Source organism: Oryza sativa, chromosome 2 (genome assembly GCF_034140825.1).
Source record: "Oryza sativa Japonica Group chromosome 2, ASM3414082v1".
Classification (NCBI taxonomy): domain Eukaryota; kingdom Viridiplantae; phylum Streptophyta; class Magnoliopsida; order Poales; family Poaceae; genus Oryza; species Oryza sativa.
The window spans coordinates 31,962,695-31,984,223 of NC_089036.1; the positions used below are offsets into that span (position 1 = coordinate 31,962,695).

The following is a 21,529-nucleotide window of genomic DNA, read 5'->3' on the forward strand; positions in this document are numbered from 1 at the left end:
CATCGCTCCTCCTCCACCCGCAGCCGCGGAGACCGCGCGCTTCTCTTCCTCGCTCACTCCTCCCAGCGTCCTCGCAGGAGCGACTCCCCGCTGCCGCCGCGGCCGTCCTCCTCGCTCGCTCCTCCTGCTCCCCGCTGCCGCCGCTACGCCGCGCCATAGCCGGAGCCGCCGCGGCCGTCCTCCTTCTTCCCCACCGCTGCGCCCCGCTCTTCCCCACCTCCTTCTTCCCAGATCGTGCTTCTCCCACTCGGATCAGCCGACGGAGCCGACTTTGGCCCCTTCTCCGCCGCCGGAACCGACATCGACCTCAGCCCGCGGCCGTCCTTCTTCTTCCCCACCGCCGCGGCTGTCCTCCTCACGGGCTTCTCCTCCGTCCCGCTGCCGGCGCTACGCCGCGTCCTCGCCGGAGCCGCCGCCGTATCGTTCTTCTCCCACTCGGACCCGTACGAATCTCCGTCCTCCACCTTCGCCGCTCGCCCCTCTCTCTCTCTCTCTTCGCCCGTGACTCCATCCCCTCCCTAGCCGCTGCCCTCGCGGCCTCGCCATCGCCAATCCCTCCATGCCTTCTCGGGCTCATGGTGGAGGGGCGGGGGCTGCCTTCGGTGGAGGGTTACAGCCGATCCCCATCAACAGCGCCCGCGAGTGAGGATCAAGCCGCCGCTATCGAGCCAAATCAGGCGGACAAGCTGAGCTGACGGTGTATACGGGAGGTAGAGATGGACACCAGCGACGGCGGTGCGTTCGATCCACGCAAAAGTGACCTTGATAGCATGTGGCGGGAGAGGATCGGCGGTGGCGCCTGAGATGTCGACAGGGAACATGCTTGCAGATCTCTCTTCCGTCAATGGCTACCACGAGGGTCTTCCCATGGTGCTTGCCCACATTGCCACCTACGCCGCGCTTGCTCTTCCCCCAACTGTCGACGCCCGGCACCATAGCTGCCGAGGCCAAGAAGATCTGGACCATCTGGTCATCTTTGGCGCCATGAATCCGGCCACTTCCGCCAACGGGGCTGCTGCCATCATCGACCCGCCGTCTCACACGGTTCAATGGGCATCATCACACGCCTATGCTTCATGTCCTTCTTTACTAGCAGGTTAAAAAATCCTTATGGATTTATTTGCTAATCATCTTTACCTAATACATATCTGGTATAATTCTTTGTTGCCTTGGTTTTATTACTATATTTTTAGGTCATCAGGTGGAGAAGCCATCCATATGCTAAATAGGTCTCAAGATAGGAGTGAGCAGCAAGTTCGGTTTTCATTGGGCCATACTCCTCATCTGAACAAACAGGTTTACATAGTTTACATAGTTGTTTTACAGCCTATAATAGGAAAAAGAATATTGGATAGCTTGTTATTGTGAGGTGATCTTGTTTGTTGTTGGATGATATTAATTGATTGATTGTTTTATTAGGAATTCTCGGCAGGTGTGTTGATTTCTATTTTGCTTAATTTTGTTTAATTCTGCAGCCATCATGGCCCAGGGAGTATAAAGTTGAATAGAGCGGTTGCGATGACGGCAGCTCAGCTCAACAATGGCACTGGGCGTGCACTGGGAGGTATGCTTAAAGGAGAGTGTTGTAGCATTTGCATTTTTGGCAGTTAAGTTTGAGCACTGGATACAAATCATTGATCTTCTAGAAGTAACATTTTGATTCCTGCAAACTAATGCGGCACCTCTGTCTCAACACTGTCATCAGGCCAGTCTGCTCCCCAGTTTGGCACTCCTTGTGGTAAGGGAAACGAGGAGAAAGAAATGACCGACCAACAGGTTGTGAAAGACACCAACGACCTGCATCACGCAAATAAACAGGTATTTATTATTTTGGTTAGTTTGGTTTGTTGTGCAGATATTAATTAAGGCCAGGGGTAGGGGTTGAAGACTTATGGATGAATCCGGTACCGTAACCTTCACATTTGACCGTTCATTAGTAGCTAAATGGACGGCTACCATGCATCTGATACATCAATCTGTAGGCTAATGACATATCTTGAGTTATAGCGATACTTTCTTTAAACAATTGCTATCTTTTTATGTACTGAAATTTGCATAATCCTTATGATGTGTTTTTCTTTAATCATATTTATGTAATTAATACATGTAGAGGATAAGAAGAGAGATGATTAGCTTCTGCATTTCTGAGATGTGAATATCTAACTAGGTATCCAGATCCTAAGAAAAAATATCTTCAGAGAATAGTATCAAGCAAATATTCAGAGAAAACAGTGGGCCCATTTTTTTTGGGGTATTTCATACCATTAATCGTAGCATTCGGCAGTTCTGCAGTTATGTATACTTTGCACTTCTATTGTGCAAATGTTATGTTACAATATATATGCTGTTCTGAAGGTCCATGACGAAATTCTTGCTGCAATCACAGAAACAGAGGAGGGACCTCTCCATTTGAAATGCTCTAGGCTACATAAAAAACTGACCTAATCATATGAAACCTTAAGATAGTACATATTATTATTAGACAATATGTTGGTCTTTTCTTGCTAAACCTGAATTGTTATATTGGTGCATAGTGGAATTAGTAAGATTGGTGTGACTAAGGAGATATATTTGAAGTGTATACATTTTTATTAAGTCAATAGACAATGTTTCAGCCTGCAGTGATCGACATATTCAGGTGTCAGTAGAGAGGCACAACATTTATTTGCTTACTGGATTACTTCTAGACAAGGTTTGCTTCTTGCTTTTCTATGACTGACATGTTATAGCTCCGCTAAATGAAGTATTATTACAATTTTAGTGGAGCATTATGATATTAGTTATGCTGATTTAAAATGCGGTAATCTATTGCTTTAGACATGGGAACATACATGATGAATTGACCTCTTGTTATAGTTTTAGTTTCATCATGATTTTTTAGAAATATATATAATATATGAATATTCACAATGCAACATCCTCTGCCTTTTCTTCTTTGGATATATCACACTGAGATAAAAGGGAATTATTAATATGTTAGATTGTGCTATCAGTGTTGATGTGAAACAAAGTTATCATCGGTATTTTTTATCATGGATTTCTATTTTCTAATATCCGTTTCCTATCTAACCAAAGGAGGGAACAACAATCGGTGCATGATCTCTCTACCTGATTTAGACAGGTAACACTATCAAACACAACTTGCATGGGATTTCTATTTTTCTGTTGGTCATGTGGGTTAGTAATGAGGCATGAGAAAATTTTTTCAAATTTGATTACTATAAATTATTGTTACTCTAACATCCCTACTCATGTTAGATGATGTTCTGAAAAAGATTCTAGCCTGTATAGCTTTATGTGCAATGCCTCTTGAGGATGCTGCAGGTTGTGTATTTTCTGAATTATTTGTTGTAAATAACCATACACACATGGATTCTTCTTTATGTTTCTTCATGCACCATTGAAACTTTGATGTGCTAGCAGCCAGGGAGTTGCCATTTTCCTTTCTACATTCTGATGGAGGTAAACTCAACATATATGTGTATGTGAAACCATGTCATTAATATATTTTGGCGTATTTCTGATATAATACTTAAAACAAGTGCTTATCAGTTTTATTTCGAGGGATTAACTGAATCTGGAAAAGTTTTATTTCGAGGGATTAACTGAATCTGGAAAATGGAGGACCTAGATTTTCTAAAGGGTCATCTGATAATATATGTTATTGAACAAGTGTGATCTTTCTTTATTTTTGCTAATTTATTGATACCTTGCCATTTTTTAAGTTCTATTTCCTGTACCAATTTCCTATAATCAATGTAGTTTTTTTTATTTACATAAGTCTCTCAAAGGTATTGTCAAGCTTCTGACCATGCTAACATTGAGGCTGCCTTGTAACAGTGTACCTCTCCTCAAATATCAGAAACATGGTTGGAAGAGTCCATTCTAAATGGCATGATGGCCACAAAGTTTGTTTGCTCCAAGGCCACAAATAGTGTCTCAAAATATAGTATAAATTTGTATGATCTTCTCTTTAAATTCTAAACACGGTTTTTGACAACTGACAAGTATGGATAAAAAATTCGATGCCTAAAAATATGCAGGAGCCTCAAGTGATATCTTTAGAAGGGATGAGTTTATTGTAATAAACATGAATATATGATGTAGGCTTAGACAATATTTCTAGATTGACATTTTAATTTCTATATAATACATGATTCATGAGTTTGAAATGTATATGTAGTTATTTATATTTTGTTTTTGTCTCATGTGACATTGATTTCATGCATAGGCATATTTTATGATTCTCCTTGGGCTATTACAAAGTACCGTGCATTCGGATTACATATTTGTGGAGACGTGCGTTGCACGTGCATGATTACTAGTTACTTTAAAATTGACACTTGTGAGGATGACATATGAGACCATCTGAATGAATGAAGATGGGCCAGGGTGTCAAAATAATTGAAACCTATTTTTAAGGGGTGTTAAAAATTACCAAATCTCATTGTCGAGGCCACCGTCGTTTTCCTCTAACCCCGTTGTCGTTGCTGCAATGAGAAGAAAATGCTGCTCCCTTCGTTACAAACTAAGTTTTCTTTAAGCTGTTCCCATTTTGCCTCAAAATAAGTTATTCTTAGTAATAACTATATTGAAGTTTGCGAAAGTAATAAATAAATGTATTTAAAGTAGATAGGGGCATAATTGCACTAGGATTCGATAAAGTGAAGGTATTTTAAACTTTTTTTAATGGCATGTGTGGTATGGGTGAAAATGAATTTATTCAGGATGAAGGGAGTAGTAGTAATCCACTTAAGGGGAAGGAGCAACGTACATCGCGGCCCGTGGGAAGCTAAGTGGTAGCTGTGTCGGCTACCCTAGCTTCTCGAAGAGGAGAATGGGTGGCGGCAAGACGAGTGTCTTATGGTGGCCTTGCGAAGAAGCGGAAGATACAACGAGCAGGAGAAAGCATGTCCCGACGAGAGGGGTGGGAGGTTCTTATTTGTGCTCCAGCTTCATCATTGTATCAAGTGGAGCTCACCTGGCTTGAAAGTTATTTGCGCGGGTTAGTGCCTGCAAATCTCAGAGAAAGATGAGACTATAGTCACTTACATGTGTCTCACGTTATTTTTTATTTTTTTATGACTTGGCTGTCACGCCAGCCAAGCTACTCTTAAATTTTAAACTGGTTTTAATACTTCGAGAGGCGATAAACCAGGTTTTTGCTGTTGAAAGATGTGAATCGGATTAGGTCAATTTTTGGAGGGAATTAAAATAGACTTTTATCAAATACAGATGATACAGGCTGAACTGCTGATACTTACCAGAAGCCCATTTCAAATTCGGCCCAAAATTGTAGAGACCCAACACCAGAAGCTCCCAACTCCCCAAGGCAAGAGCGGCCCGGCGTGAGAAGCGGATTAGCCGAGGCCGAGAGCCGGGGGAAGAACCGAAGAAGATTGCCGTGGCGTCTCCGTCTCCCTCCTCGCCGTCACAGCGCAGCCTTGCGCCACCGTCTTCGTCGCACGCCGGATTCCAATCTCCCCATCGCGCCATCCGCTCCTCCTCCTCCTCCTCACCACATGCCCGGCTCCACGGCCTCCTAACCCTGCGGATTCCATCCCATTCCCCCTCCCGAGGCCGCCCGAGATGTACTACGCGATGCGGCTGCGCTGCCTCCTCACGCGGCCGCCGGTCTCCCTCGCCATCTCGGCCAGCGCAGGCGGCGGCGAGGGATGCTTCGCCAGGAGATTCGGCGCCGCCGTGGCGCCGCGGCCGTGGGGCGCGGGGCGGCGGCTGTGCCGGTTCTACGGCTCCTCGAAGGGCGGCGTGGGCAGCGCCGAGGCGAGGAGCGCCGCGGCGGCGGAGGGGAGCAGCGGGCGATGCAGCGAGCAGGAGCACGCGAAGCTCGGGGAGAGGGACCAGCAGGAGTGGCTGAGCGGCGAGAGGTTCCTCACTGATTGCAAGCGGCGGGAGTCGCCGTTCCTCACCAGACGGGAGAGGTTCCGCAACGAGTTCATGCGCCGCGTCGTGCCGTGGGAGAAGGGGAACCTCACGTGGCAGAATTTCCCTTACTACGTCAAGTATGACGCGCGCACCACCTGTTCGGTACTTTGTTTGAGTGAGTCACATCAGTTTTCTAACGACGAGAAATTGCGTTTTTACTTAATTTTGGATCGCAAGTGAGAATGCGAGGCGGCTGCTGAGGGAGTGTACGGCGTCCCACCTGCGGCACAATGGTGTCACATCTGAGTATGGTTCTCGTTTGCAATCCTCTGGGGGGAGGATATTGCTCCAGAGCTTACCAGGTATTGAGCGGACATGCTGCAGATACTAAGTGTTATCAAATGCTTGTGTTGAGACCTATTTAATGCAGGAACTGAGCTTTACAGGGAGAGATTAGTAAGAGCTCTCGCACACGAGTTGCAGGTGCCGCTGCTGGTCCTGGACAGCAGCGTTCTAGCTCCATATGTAAGATACTGCACCTTTATACCTATCAAATATATAAGAGTGGTTGCAAACTTAATGTAACTCCTAACTTGTAGGATTATGGGGATGACTATTCAGAAAGTGACGAAGAGGATGAACATGATGAGTCAGAGGACGAGGAATCTGATATTGAAGATGAAGGTGATGAAGATTGGACAAGCAATGGTGAGGCTAAAACCGATGAAAGTGACGATGAGGATGCTCTGAAATCTGTGGAAGAACTGAAGAAGTCTGTGGATCGCCTCAGAAAATTGGTTCCATGTACTCTTGAGGAATTTGCCAAGGTTATATTCTGTTAGCCTATCCAACATTCCAACCATAACGAGAAATAAGTTTTTGTATTTCTCTTCTCACAAAATATTTCATAATTTTGTCTGTTTTTCTAGAAACTATGATTTTTCTTATTCAATATAAACCATGCGGCATCAATTGGTGTCCTTTTCCCTGCAATATCTGCAAACAATAGGTCATTCTAAGTTTCCAACGTTAAACAATCTCATGGAAGTAATACAATAACATAAGTAAAATACCCCGTGATAAAAACATAACTTTTTATACTAAAAATGTGTGTTTCTTCCAACAACTAAAAAACATTTGTGTTGTCATTCTAGCATGGACCTGAATCATAACCTTATGCGCTGGTTCTTTTATCCTTTCTTACTTGAAGAAAATTAAGCTAGAATAATGCATTAGTGTTTTCCAGTATCTGCCCCGAATGCTGAGTTTTCTTTCACTTGTATGTCTTGTTGATGATGCTTCTTCATTTGGTTATGATTCTAGAGAGTTGCTGGCGCAGAAGAAGGCACAACATCAGAATCATCTGAAAGTCCTGAGTCATCAGAGGAAGATAAAAGGCCTTACCAAAGGGGTATGGTATTTCATTGAGTACTCTATTTTAAATCAAGTTAAAATTCTCTCTTCCAAACTACCTTATGGTTCAATGGAAAAATTGGAACTAGTTACTTATTTCAATGCCTATTATCAGGAGATAGGGTCAAGTATGTTGGATCCTCAGAAGCCTTTGAAGCAGATCAGAGGTGATCATTAGATGTTGGCTCTTTTGCTCTTTCTATAGTTTTTCATCATGACAACCTTTGATCTTGCATCGAGTATAAGCAATTCCGCAGTGATTTGGATTACCTTTCTTGTTTCGTAGTTTGGCACCAAAACCTTAGCTATTTATTTAGTTTTCCTGATTTAGAAATTTTAACATCTAGCAACACAGGGCTCCTTATTTCTGAAGTTTTGCAATCATATTTAGGTGTCTCTAAGTGGAAACGCTCCATGTTCCTATTAGAAGTTACAAAGTTTATGATGTGCATGCCTGCACATAATTATGTATTGCATGCTACAGGGTGTGGGTGCCCACATGCATCTGCTTGTAATTTTCATGTCTTTACATGTGGTGCACACAAGAACATGGTGGGTTGATTTGTGGTTTAGTCTTGTGGGTTTGGGTGGATTAGTATAAGAAAGTGAGCAGTAAGTTTACTTATGTTGAGCTTGCGCACGCACACAATGGTATATTATATTTTGTCCACTCGTATTAGTGAAACTTGAAAAACAAACTTTACTTCTGGTTGTTTGTTATTTCTACTACATGTTAGAAATTACGCCACTATCTACTCTTTACCGTAGTTTGAAGTTGATGTTCTTCATGCAAACACTGATTTGTACCATATGTATCATATACAGGATCATTTTAGGGAAAGTACCTACTAAAGATGGCTCAAGAAATGCCTATACCTTTATTAGTGGCAGGTGGGTGGATATATCTTTCCCATGTGAAACAGGATAAAAATGGTTTTGGTAGATCTAAAACCTCAGGGAGGCATTGCTCTCTGTAATTTTGAATATTTTGGAACTTTTGCAAATCCGATCAGTTGAAATATATTAGCAAAAGACCCTATGCTGCAGTTGCTTAGGAGAACTGGTTTCTCCATTTGTCTTTTTGATCCTCTTCATTTCAAGTGGTGTTTTTCATAGTTTCTTAAAGCAACCAAGCTATACACTCTCTTACTGTTCTGTGTAAACTTATCATTACCATGAATTTGTGAAACAAGGGTAATGTTTCTACCATTGAAAATTACAGGACTTTATCAAAGGGACAACGGGGAGAGGTATATGAGATCAATGGGGATCAAGTCGCAGTCATATTCGACCCTCTTGCAGAGAAGCTGCATGATGGTGATAATGATGCAACTAGCAAGGAGGAAAATACTGAGGCATCCATTTACTGGGTTGATTGTATGCTTCTATCCTTTTTCATGAACAGTTTTGTGTTCAAGTATTTGATTTGGAAATTTCAGGCGCCTTGACTTCATCTCGTTTCCTTGTGCTTAGCTCAGGACATTGTTCATGACCATGATACTGAGTCAGAAGATTGGCATATCGCAATTGAAGCACTTTGCGAGGTGATTTATCAAACGATGTATTGAATTTTGGTGTTACATACCCCCAACATTTCTATTTTGTTGTTGGCCAACCCCATGTAATAATTTTTACCTGCCTTACATGATTATGAATTTAGGTTCTGCCATCTCTACAGCCAGCAATTGTCTACTTTCCAGACAGTTCCCAGTGGCTATCTAGAGCAGTTCCAAAATCAAATCGCAGAGAGTTTATCCAAAAGGTAGAGGAGATGTTTGACAAACTTACTGGACCAGTAGTAATGATATGTGGGCAGAACATATTGGAAGCAGAACCCAAGGACAAGGATAAGGAACCTGTAAGCTCTGCAAACTTCTATGCATTTGAATTTAACCAATAAAACAGTTTTTGTTAGTTCTTATTTCTGTTGTGGACATGTACAGCCGGCGCTGATGTTCCACAATCTCTCTCGCCTGTCTTCGCTGGTAATTGCTTGGGATTTAGTTCAAATCAATTCATGTTTATTTTCTAGAACAATTTTGCTATAATCACTAATCACAAAACAACTTCTTCCCTTGTGCTAGCAAGACCGTAAGAGTACATCAACAATACAGGTCTAAACATTGTTTGTTTAGTTCCTGCATCCCTTTGAGGATGCAGTGCAGTATTCTGATAGGTTTTGTCACTTTGTTTTCATTGACGAGCTTGGTTTACTATGGCTGTGCATAGATTTGTGAAGTTAACCCTTCATTAGTTTCTGAAAAGGGGTGCAAATGAACCAGCTTATTTGCACAAACCAACCATCAGCTTATATGCATTGTTAAGGAATATAGACTACCTTTACATAAATAGGTTATTCCTTTACGTATTTAGGTCTCTAGTACTCCTATGTATTGCCTCCTTGGGGCTATTATCCAATACAAGCTATATTCATAATGCTTGGATCTGTTGGATGGAGTTGCTGCCAGCACTAGCGAGGATGTTGGATTGATGGCTACAATTCGGATCTTTGCTCTGATGCCATGTTATGGATATAGCTTGTATTGAATAATAAGCCCAAGGAGGCAACATATAGGAGTACAAGAGACCTAAAAATGTAAAGGAATAACCTCTATTAGCCACCTTTATATTCTTAGGCATGACAGGCTGCCAAGTCAGTAAGATGCGCTTATAACCACCTTATCTGTAGACGATTACCGACGTTTAGTGCTCCCTATAGATTGAATAGAGAATGTGGGTCATTGAATGATTGCACATGGTTTACTCCTGCCTGTGGACATGCTTTTTCTTGTAACACAATCGCAGTTTTGGTACCCAAACTAAACGACTTTTTAGTTCCTTATAAATCATAATTTGTTGTATAAACTATCAAGAGCATGCCATAAGGTAAGGATATTGGGATGCTAGTTGTTTAGTTGTAGGAATTATGATTAAACCTCCTTTTCTTTTCCATTTGCACTGTTGAAAAAACTAACTCCCTTTTCTGACAGTATCTAACTACTTAAGCAAAGGTTTCCATTTTGTATTTCACAACTGGCACTTATTTGAAATGTTTATATGCAGCCATCATCACTAAAGCGATTGGTAGGGGGGAGACCAAAATACTCAAGATCCAGTGGCATATCGAAGCTGTTCACAAATAGTCTTATCGTTCCTCTTCCTGAGGTTTGTACCATTTGCTAATCTAGTTTACAAAGTTATGTTATTCGGAATGAACGATTAAGTAACATATGTGTTGATGTCATGATGGCGTTTATAATTGAATCACTGACTTGCAATGCCTAGTGCATCCGTACTAGTGAGCTTTAGCTTGGAGGGCCTACCGCCTGTGACTTTGTCTCTGTTTACTTACAGGAAGATGAGCAACGACGAATTTTCAATAACCAGATCGAAGAGGATAGAAAAATTATTATTTCAAGGCATAACCTTGTTGAATTGCACAAGGTTTGGATGCAATGCTTCTGCTTCCAGTTATCTGCTGCCTATGTCATGTAGCATTACTGCTTCCTCTCATGTAACTAACAGTAAATCATGATTGATGAACACAGGTACTTCAAGAGCATGAACTATCATGTGTTGAGCTTCTGCATGTGAAATCTGATGGTGTTGTTTTAACAAGACAAAGTATGTCTACTCAATATTTTCTGCTCAGACATGTGCTGAATTTTCATATGATATCAGTTGTTGGCTTTTGTTATGTGCTGGTGCATTATAGAAATAGATAGAAGGAAAGATCTTTTCTTTAAAAAGTTCTTTGGGCTTCCTGCCAACTGTTTTGATTAGATGCTGCTTTCATGTTTTGGGTGATTTTTTCTATGCAATTCCCAATTAAGTCATAGGTTTCATTACTGAGTCTATACATGTGGTGGTGCTCCTACATGTAAAACCAGTGGAATATGGATTTTGAATCAGTGAAAGTTTGAAAACTTATTCTAGGTTACTGGTTATAGACTTCTAGAGTTCTAGTCAGGTGGCTGCATAGGGAGATATCTTAATTATCCTTTGAAATTAATGGGTATGTTGCAAATAAGTTGGAAGGACAAAATACAACAGCTTACAGCCACTTCTAATCTGCTATGGATGCTAAATTAAAATTTATTTTGTTCCTCCCTTACCAGCTAGTGTATTGTTGTCTGCAGAAGCGGAAAAGGTTGTTGGATGGGCTAGAAGTCATTATCTTTCATCAGCAGTTCTTCCTAACATTAAGGGTGACAGATTAATCATCCCCCGTGAGAGGTACTTCATTTCAAGATGATAGTTATTGTACTAGGGCACTAGGCCAATTTCCTTTTGCCAGGTATTTACTCTAATTGTTGCATTTTGTGAAGTCTGGATGTGGCCATTGAAAGGCTGAAGGAACAGGGCATTAAAACTAAGAGACCCTCTCAAAATATAAAGGTATTTAGCTTCTATATTCCGCAAGTTGACCTTTTCCACATCTCTATTATCTGCCACCTTCATAGTTTTTATCTGATAGTCCTACTCCTATCCGAACTCATAAGTTCCCTAACTTCAGAATTTGGCTAAAGACGAGTATGAACGCAATTTCATTTCTGCTGTTGTCCCTCCTGATGAAATTGGAGTGAAATTTGATGATATTGGGGCACTTGAGGATGTTAAGAGGACGCTGGATGAGCTTGTTACTCTTCCAATGAGGAGACCTGAACTTTTCTCCCATGGGAATTTGTTAAGGGTACGCCTTCGTTTTCTGCTAAACTTATTATTATGACTGTTCACTAGCTCTGCTGTATATACCATGTGATCTTGAACATCCATTTAGGTCATCATTGTCTTCTAGAAAGAAATTACTTTATTTTGGTATGAGCTCAGAAAGCGAGGTGTGATGGATTGCAGGAATAATATATTGTTTTCCTCCTTGCATCAGTTTTAGACTAATACTTTAAAATGGTGTTACATTTGCATAATCTTTCCAAAAGTTCCTTTGTATTTGAGTCAACATTGAGTACCATAATGTGTAGTAATCACATGGTTTTAGAATGGAGATGTTACTCTTACTCAAGTGGTCCTCCGATGGCCAGTTGCTATATCAGGGGAAAATGAGATTGTAAAAAAATGCCTGGTATTTGAATTGACCCTAAAATATTTGTTAAAGACTCTTTACGGAATCATTATCAGTATTTCATGGACTTCAACTAGTTGATTCTCTTTTGAATGTTGGACCTATTTCTGATCTCTTAGGTTAAATATGTTAAAATCATACTATAAATGACATACTTATATCCTGACTGTTCAGCGCTAGTGCTTATGGTATTTGCCATGCAAGGTGGAGTTGATGATGCAAGTATAGCAATGTCTATAAACATCGTAAGAAATACATGCTGCCTTTCAAGGCAAATAGATAAAACTAAACTGGGATATTCTGCAATTGAAAGCATCATCCTTTCTTCCTATACATTTGCAACTCACTTAGTGCAGTTATTGCTACAAAGAAGTCACTGCAAGAAGCCACATCATCACTTTTCTTTGACATCCTTTAACGGTTCAGATTAGCCCATAGTCTTTCTAACCTGATGAGTCCTTTTTTGGCTGTTAAATTAATCATTTTCTCAGTTCCATATCTAACAAATTTGCAACAGCACTGTACGCACTAATATCCTGCAGCAACGCACAGGGTGTCATCTAGTTTCTTACTATTTTCCTTTGGTTCTTGACAAATTGTTGCTTAGAATTCAGCTATCTTAATCTGACTATTGGATGCCCTAGTAATTTGTTGTATTCATCTTATTCGGGATTTAAACATACTTGAATTGAGTTAGCTGAATTTTTAATGTGACATGGACCCCTTTTCAGCCCTGCAAAGGTGTTTTGCTCTTTGGGCCTCCTGGAACAGGAAAAACACTCCTGGCAAAGGCACTTGCAACAGAAGCTGGAGCAAATTTCATCAGCATAACTGGTTCTACACTCACATCAAAGGTAATTTGATTTGACTTGTTGCTGTTGCAGTAAAGCTCTTAAGGATGGCGTACTTGGTGTGACCCAGTAAATTACAAACATCATTCAACTAGTTAAATTTCCATACTTACCTATTAGCTTTTAGACAATTTTGAACACGACTTTAGTGTGGGACAACTTTTTACTAGTCGCCAGCTAAGTCAACATTTTTTTTGACTTTTGCCAAAAGAACAGGAAGATGGCCAAAACAAGAAACTGACCCCTCAGCCATTTTTGGCCCATAGAATAAACTTTACATGTTTGATTTGGATCTGAAACTTTTCTGTGCAGATTTATGTTTCCCATGACCAAAAGGGATAAAAGGTGAAGCAAAACAGTTTCTTTTTAAAGTTTTACACACATGTAGAATAGACATATCAAAAATCAAAGGATAAGTGAAACAGTCTGCATATACAATTCTAGATAAAAGGGCAGTCTATCTACGGGACCAACTTGTCAACCTATTTAAGATGGCGAATTTAAGCTTTCAAAAGATTTGCTTCGTTTTGTAACATCACACGCCAAATTGAGACTTCTGAGTTCACATGTGAACTGAGTGGGTCCTGCTTTTTCTTAAAACATTGATTATACGAATGTAGTTGACAGGTTGAGGCCTTTTCTCTTATGTTAAATGTCTCCTGCTGCTTTGCATGAACAAATGAAGCTACTGATGTGAATCCTATCATATGCATGAGGTCTCTGTATGTCCCTAGATTATACCAAAGGATCCTCACTCTTTAGTCATTTTTGTTAGTGGGTGGTTGGGGCATGGGATGATAGTGGACAAGCTTGTTTTGATTGAATGTATGGTATGCATAAATGCAGGCAGAGTAGGTGGATGCAATTTTTTAGAATGCTCTCCTAAAATGCTATTTGTGATGTTTGCGTTTCACTCTGCATCTTATATTCACGGAACCAAATAAGTAAATTTTGAGATTCTTTAGAAGATTCATCCTCCTGCACTGTCCCACATAGATAAAGGTTTATTTCCCAACTGAGCACCACTTCACCGCTCTGTTTTCTTTGAACAGTGGTTTGGAGATGCTGAGAAGTTGACAAAGGCCCTTTTCTCCTTTGCTAGCCGATTAGCTCCCGTTATCATATTTGTGGATGAGGTATGTTTACTTAAATGAAACAAACAAGTGCTTATATTCCCCTCCTATGTGCTTTCTCCTGGTATGATATAATTTAGTTTTGACATAACAGGTTGACAGCTTATTAGGTGCAAGAGGTGGTGCATTTGAGCATGAAGCAACAAGAAGGATGCGGAACGAATTTATGGCAGCTTGGGATGGTCTAAGGTCCAAAGAGAGCCAGCGAATCCTTATTCTTGGTGCGACAAATCGTCCATTTGATCTAGATGATGCTGTAATACGGCGTTTACCTAGACGGTAAATTTACATTCACACTATTGCTTCCAGGATAGTAATATGGTGATCTAGCAAGATTTTCATTGGTTATTGACTTTCATGATCTACAGGATATACGTGGACCTTCCAGATGCACAGAACCGAATGAAAATTCTCAAGATTTTACTTGCTAAAGAAAACTTGGAATCTGATTTCAGATTTGATGAACTTGCCAATTCCACTGAAGGTTATTCAGGAAGTGATTTGAAGGTATCACATACACCAACGATCATAATATCTTTTTTCCTGTGGAAATTGGAATTGTTCTGGTCCTTCTTTTCTGCCATGTGAGCAGGCAATCTGAATTTCCTTTTCTGCAGAACCTATGTATAGCTTCAGCATATAGGCCAGTTCATGAACTTTTAGAAGAAGAAAAGAAGGTAAACAATTCTATAATTATGGAAATTATGTGGTCTCTCATTTTCACTAACTTTAACATCTTCTGTAGGGAGGTCCGTGTAGCCAAAATACGGGTCTAAGACCCCTTAGACTTGATGATTTCATTCAAGCAAAAGCCAAGGTATTGCAAACTGCAAACTTAAGATTTTTTTTCTTTTAGCGCAGTTCTCTGCAAGTAGTATTTTGTTCACATTGATTATTATTTCCCCCATTTAGGTAAGCCCGTCTGTTTCGTATGATGCGACGAGCATGAACGAATTAAGAAAATGGAACGAACAGTATGGTGAAGGTGGCAGCAGGACGAGATCACCTTTTGGGTTCGGCAACTGACATACTGTATACACATCTGTACTAGTGATTCTTCAACCCTGTTGTATTTGTAACACCAATAGGCTGCCTAGTCACAGGAGGAGGTCTCCCTTTTTTATTTAGAGCTATTTATAACGTTGCAATCATTTTGTACCATAGAAAAATATCTAATGAAATGGCTTCTTTTTTACCTTCCATACCGGCTGGTGTTATCATTGTACAATTATGAGAAGATCAGAAATCAGGTTAGATGGACTGAAAAGGTCAAAAGGAGCCATAAGTAGCTCCGTCTTTGCTTCAGCCTGATCAAGATGTAAATGCTCCAGGAATTATAGTTTGATTGATGTACACTATGGTGGAACTCAATCAAATATATTTTCCAATGTATGCTTCTCTGATATTAGAAGCAGATGGATGTAAATACTCGTGTAATTGATGTAAATTGAATCTCGGGGACCGTAGTTCTGGAGATGAAAGGCAGCTCCCTAAAAAGACGATGGGAACTGGCTAGTTACTAGAGTGGAGCCAGAGACCGCTTAGGTTGTTACCGGTTGCAAGGCTACGAACTAAAATTTAAAATTTAATTTGTTTTTTTTTTCCTGTTACTCAGTGACTGGCCAATATTAAAAACTTCGAAGTTGAATGTTCGTCTGCTGAAACCCGGGAACCGGTTCCCACACATGAGAGGCTGCTTTGGTGAACGTGATAGCTCGTGGGGTAAGTGATAAATTATCGTTTGATTCTGCTTATTGCAGAGATCGTGATCACTATTGATTGGAGTCCCACTCCCATTTTTAAGGCAAAAGATGAAATTAAGTCCGGGAAAGCGAGTGCGGAACTGTGGAAGTAGTTCGAACAAGTGAACGTTGACACCGCAGGCTCGCATCTCTACTGATCCACTCAGGGCATCTACAACCAAAGATCTACTCAGGGCATTTAAAACCAAAGATCCACTCAGAGCATCTATAACCAAAATCACACCTAAAATCACACCTAGAGTATCCCCACTAACTGAGAGTACTCTTTGAGACACTTCTCTCTTAATGGAGGATATCCTAAATGAGCTCCTTAAAATTTCAAGCAACTTGGTGGAGATACTCCAGCCCACAACGAGTGTCCCAGCCCACAAAGCTCCATGTATATTTTTACTTCACTACCCCTAGTCTCTTTCTTCTCTTTTTTCGCCGCCGCCGCCCCCTCCTCTTCTCTTTTCCTCACCTCTCCTCTCCCTCTCCCTCTCGCCGCCGCTGCTTGCCTCTTCCTCTCCCTATCGCTGCCACCGCTCGCCCGGAGGGCCGCCTCCCTCCCTCTCTCTATCGCCAGCCGCTCGCCTCTCCCTCTCGCCAGCACCACCGCCGCCCGTCTCCGCGCGGTGGCCAACGGAGAGCCGCACGCGGGATACGCTAGTTGACAGCGAGCGGCGCGAGGGGTGGGGTGGCCGACGGCGGGCGAGCTTCGCCGCTCTGTCTCCGTCGTCGCCGTCCTCCTCCACCTCACGCCGTCGCCAGCCGGGGGCGGCAGATCTGGTGCCATCGTGGGCGGTTCTGCCCACCCCCCCTCCCCGCGGCCAGATCGGGATGGATACGGCGGTGGCGGGCGCGGCATCGACAGAGGAGGTCGTGACGACGGCTGTAGCTGCGCGTGGGCTCGTCTTGCTCTGCTCCGGCGGATGGAGGCCTCGTCAGCGGGCCGAGGCGAGAGGGGCAAGAAGGGGAATCTGAAAGGGAGGAGGCAGGGGAGACGGGACCACGAGCCATGCTTAGAAAAAGGGAGTGGAGGCGCCCGTTCCTTTAATGGGGGTCGCGCCTCCCTTCAGGGGTCCGGCGACGGAAAATGGACGGCGTTTGCGAAGACACGGGTTGAGGATACCATTGCTCATGCTCTCATGAGTAAGGTCTCAGGAGTCAGGACTCGGGACCACTCTAGCAAAGCATTCATCCTTGCGTCGCATCGCATGGTAGGCATCGCAATTCGCAAGATTGAGCACGACGTGATCAATGTGATGCAGCTGGAGAATTAATCAATTAATCAGGCAGCCAATCAAATTAATGCTCTTTATGCAGATCCACAGTCATGTTCCAGTCATCTTCAGGACCAGTTTTCTCTTTCTTTTCTTCGCGTCCATGGCCAATCACTTCAAAAAGGAAAAATAGCTGTTGCACACGTGTACATACATTGTAGCACAAGTTATATTGGGCTCCATCTGCCGAATAGAGAGTACAGAGTAGGATGGATCTCAACCAGCCAGTACTACTGCTACCCCCCCCCCCCCCCCCCCCCCAAAAAAAAAGGAAAACTAGAACCAGGAGAAACTCACCAAAAGACCGCCCATTTCCTGATCTTTTATTGATTGCCTTGATTAGCACTAACGGCACTGATGTTGCCGTATATAGTGGCGCTCAAAGCCTGATTCAATTCATACTAACCACACTTTGAAGGATTCCCCGACTTAAAAAAAGTAGAATGGAGATTTGATAAATTAACACTTTTAAAATGGGCTTTGATTATTTGATATCATGGTCTATTTTTATTCACTTAGATGGTCCCACATATTATCCTCACAAGTGTAATTAAAGTAAGTAGACAACGAAAAAAGTATTATGATAATTTATCAGTCTTATAGTAGAACGATTAGAACATAAAACTATCAAATATAGGACACCCCACGCTCCTGAGAGGCAATATTGACACCCCCACAAAGCTTCCTAGAGTCACGAGGGGGAGAAAAAAATGACAACTCAACCAAAATCAATGCACCACAAGCCGATATCAGCCACATCCAATCACACTTCATTAGGGGAGATCCAGAAGCTAGTCGCCGACCACTTCATTAGGACTTTACGCCAACATACTGCTAACCACCTTAATTATCAGGGTATTACGTCGACATAGTTATAGACTACTACATATATTAAGGTTACCATCCTCATACTTTATACTTGTAATATTAATCTACTATTATAAAAGTTGAAGATATTTTTACTGGTATTTTGGTACATCATCCGTGTATGAATCAGTTTTTAAGTTCGTTGGCTTTTGGAAATACATATCCGTATTTGATTCGGTTTTTACGATCGTTCATTTTTGGTAATACAGAAGGAATCATATAAGAATTCTGTTTTAAAAAAACTCATATACTAACTTGAAATGATCAGACTTCTAACTGCAACTCATGATTATACACACACACGAAAAATATCCGTGTATTAAAAGCTATTTTAATCTTATTATTGTTATATATTTTAGTTAACGTGAAATCTATTGTGGGAACTCGTTTGGATATATATATTTTTTAAAATCATGAGCTGCAATTAGGAGTCCAATCGTCTCAAGTTAGCAGGCAAGTTTTTTTAAAAAGATTTCTTATGCGATTCCTTCTATATTTCTAAAAGCGAACAAACTTAAAAACTGACTCAAACATGGATCTGTATTTCAAAAAATGAACAAACTTAAAAACCGACTCATGATGACGTACCAAAATACCGATTAAAATATCTTTAATTTTTATAATAGTAGAGATAAGCGAACTCCCACAGTGAATTTCATCTTAACTGAACCATATAACAATAATAAGATTAAAATAGACTTCACCCGTTGCAACGCACGGGTATTTTTTCTAGTAAAGGAAAAAATATCAGTCTTTGGCCAAACATGACATGATCGGTAGGGTCATTATTCATCACAGGGTCTAAACCTAAAAAAGGCCCTATCAACTATCTCTCATTACAACTTTGTTTATATAAGTCATACTCCTCGTATTTACATTGTATATACACGCATAGTATAGTCGGAATGAATTTTATCTATCAACAAATAGTTCGAAGAAAGACTGGTGTGAAATGTGACTAGTCACATCACTGCTTGCTAATATAACCAATTGATTCTATCAAATGATGGAAGGGCAGCGAATAACAAAGAAATACAAGAGGGCGGTTTCACCAAAAGTTACTCCCCAGATCCTTTTGAAAGACTTGCGCTGCCGTGTACTTACAAATCTAACTGAAAACACTTTTGTCGATAGTCGATACAGTAACACTAAGATGTTACAATTTGTCCAGATTGATGTTGTGTCTTTGGGGCAACTTCTCTGAACACCCTCTACCTGAATGCATTGACCGGTTCGAACGCACGCTTTAGTCAGGAATGTTCATATCGTTCAACATCCATCCGCTGAAAGTTATATATTCAGATTTCACTTCAGTTGAAGAGAGACAAGGGGGTAGGTAGAGGGCGTAAAATATTTACTACTACAATTTTCTTCTTCAATTCTCAATTCTTATATATATAAAAGAATTGAGAATTGAAGAAGAAAATTGTAGTAGTAAATATTATATATATATATATATATATATATATTCAAAAAAAAGTTCTGCTTTAATTGAGCTAACATTCTAACGTATTTGACCCGTTAAAATATGTCAATTTCTCCATGCATCTCCCTCTTTTTTTTTCTTTTGAGACCGAATTAGCTGTTATGTCTCTCTCTCATCGTTATATGTTAATTTTTGGACTGGACCGGGCCACGATTCGTAGTATTAGCACTTGAAGTTTGTGGTTGGTGGCATTGCAACTTTGAAAAGAGTTTTTTTTTTTGAGAACAACTTTGAAAAGAGTTGGTCCATCATCTGACTCATCTACCACACCACCTCTCAATGAGCATGCGTCTTGTGGTTGGTGGCTTAATTTCGTGCCTGAATACTTTGGACTAGTCTCATATTACAGTATCACATAGAAGAGAGAATTCCAAGGTTTCTTTTTCCTTTCGATTACATGGAAGGTGCACACACTTACACCATTATATACGTACACATGTACATAAACAAACCCACAACTTTATTAAATATATATTGAAAGCATAGTCGTTTCAGGTTGTACAACTTCACCGCTATAAACTTTTAAAGCTTCCCTAAATTTTCCCATTTTCTAGCAAGGAAACAACAATCCATCTGTTCTGCAATATAATTCTAACTACTTAGTACACATGTTGTACAACGTATGGAAATAAGCCATATAAAACTTAACGGAGTAGCACAATAAAATATATCGGCAAACATTGGCCTTAGTTCTGATTTCCTTACGAGCCTCATACAGTGATTGCAATTTTAGTTTAAAATTTCGGAAATTTCAGACCCTCCGGCAAGTCATTATCTCGCCTGAAATTTTTGGATTTTCTCAAAAAAAAATTGTTGAATTTGAGCAAAGTTTATTCAAATTTAGTTAAAATTTCAAATAATTTCAATAAAAAAGTACCAAAATTCATGAAATTTTGGTGCCACCGAATTTTCATCGAAATCGAAGGTTGCAAATTCTGTTCCCATAAGATTGAGGTACATTTTTTTTCTAGCACCGCCTTTTCCATTACAATTAGATGCGCTCTCTCATGCTGGTCACTTTTTAAGATACCAACTAAACAGTCATGAAAAACTATAGAAAAAATAGGACTGATAATAATACAATAGGGATCAATCGATCTCACAAAAGAGTAGTTCAAACTTGATCTAGAGAGGGGAAAACAAATTTTAGTTGTAAATAGCGCATGCACCCTATTCATAGCGTGGATCGAATTTAACTTTGTGTGCTCACTGAGTATTATATTTGTGTTAATTCCTAATTATGTCTATAACTTTTCAGATTTTCTTATAACTAGTTCACACATAGTATGAAGTAACTGTGTTAATCTATAATTCTTTAAAAGATTTCAATGCTAATTGGTGAATCTAACATCACCTATCACTGATGGCATGTGAGACCTAAATGCTTAGGTGGACTCCTCTTATAAACAGATGTACAAATATTGTTCATTTCTCATATCATTATAGCTCCACAGCTCCACTCCAAATTCCGCTTCTAAAGTTAAATTTAGAAGTTGGAGTTCTACCAAATGGACCCTTGAAAGCAACTATGTAGCTTGACATACATGTACAAAAACGATGCCAATTATTGTTTACAATGGAAATGTTTTATTATAAATTTTGGGGCCTTAGAGTGTACGATGGGGTTTCCTATTTTAAATTCCGTTGCAACCCATGGACATTTTACCTAGTATGGTAAAAGATTTCTCCTGACTTGGTATAAGTTTGGTTTATGAACACACTCTTAGGGCACGTTGTAAACTATGTTTTGGCTTGGCTACCTTTTTCATTTTCCACTAGCATATTTTT

General features: G+C 40.7%; 1 protein-coding gene and 1 long non-coding RNA gene across 7 annotated transcripts; both read left to right on the forward strand.

Annotated features, from left to right (window-relative positions):
• The first annotated feature begins 27 nt into the window (after positions 1-27).
• LOC4330729 (uncharacterized) lies at positions 28-4,176 on the forward strand. Of its 3 annotated transcripts, XR_010739372.1 has the most exons (7): positions 28-1,096; positions 1,194-1,296; positions 1,476-1,564; positions 1,706-1,818; positions 2,616-2,692; positions 3,076-3,121; positions 3,841-4,176. It is a non-coding gene; the product is annotated as an uncharacterized lncRNA (long non-coding RNA). The 3 variants fall into 3 exon arrangements; XR_010739373.1 differs by lacking the exon at positions 2,616-2,692 and having other exon boundaries at positions 3,841-4,036; XR_001543407.3 differs by lacking the exons at positions 2,616-2,692; positions 3,076-3,121; positions 3,841-4,176 and having other exon boundaries at positions 1,706-2,570.
• Positions 4,177-5,362: 1,186 nt separating this feature from the next.
• On the forward strand, positions 5,363-15,565 carry LOC9269521 (uncharacterized). Of its 4 annotated transcripts, XM_015770020.3 has the most exons (24): positions 5,363-6,023; positions 6,124-6,248; positions 6,317-6,411; positions 6,486-6,713; positions 7,210-7,297; positions 7,415-7,466; positions 8,125-8,190; positions 8,522-8,676; positions 8,773-8,843; positions 8,960-9,157; positions 9,243-9,284; positions 10,363-10,464; positions 10,654-10,743; positions 10,848-10,923; positions 11,439-11,535; positions 11,628-11,697; positions 11,816-11,992; positions 13,111-13,233; positions 14,283-14,366; positions 14,458-14,642; positions 14,732-14,870; positions 14,981-15,040; positions 15,109-15,180; positions 15,276-15,565. In XM_015770020.3, the coding sequence occupies exons 1-24, from the start codon at positions 5,590-5,592 to the stop codon at positions 15,387-15,389; spliced, it is 2,943 nt and encodes a 980-aa protein (XP_015625506.1). In that variant the 5' UTR covers positions 5,363-5,589; the 3' UTR covers positions 15,390-15,565. The 4 variants fall into 4 exon arrangements, with proteins under 4 accessions (XP_015625506.1, XP_015625507.1, XP_015625508.1 ...); XM_015770021.3 differs by lacking the exon at positions 9,243-9,284; XM_015770022.3 differs by lacking the exon at positions 8,125-8,190.
• The last annotated feature ends 5,964 nt before the right edge of the window (positions 15,566-21,529 follow it).

Excerpts from the sequence above, each read along its gene's own strand:
- LOC9269521 (XM_015770020.3), top strand. The coding sequence starts at position 5,590 with ATGTACTACGCGATGCGGCTGCGCTGCCTCCTCACGCGGCCGCCGGTC. Across the intron at positions 6,024-6,123 it reads AATTTCCCTTACTACGTCAA|TGAGAATGCGAGGCGGCTGC; the intron begins GTATGACGCGCG and ends TTGGATCGCAAG. Across the intron at positions 6,714-7,209 it reads CTCTTGAGGAATTTGCCAAG|AGAGTTGCTGGCGCAGAAGA; the intron begins GTTATATTCTGT and ends TTATGATTCTAG.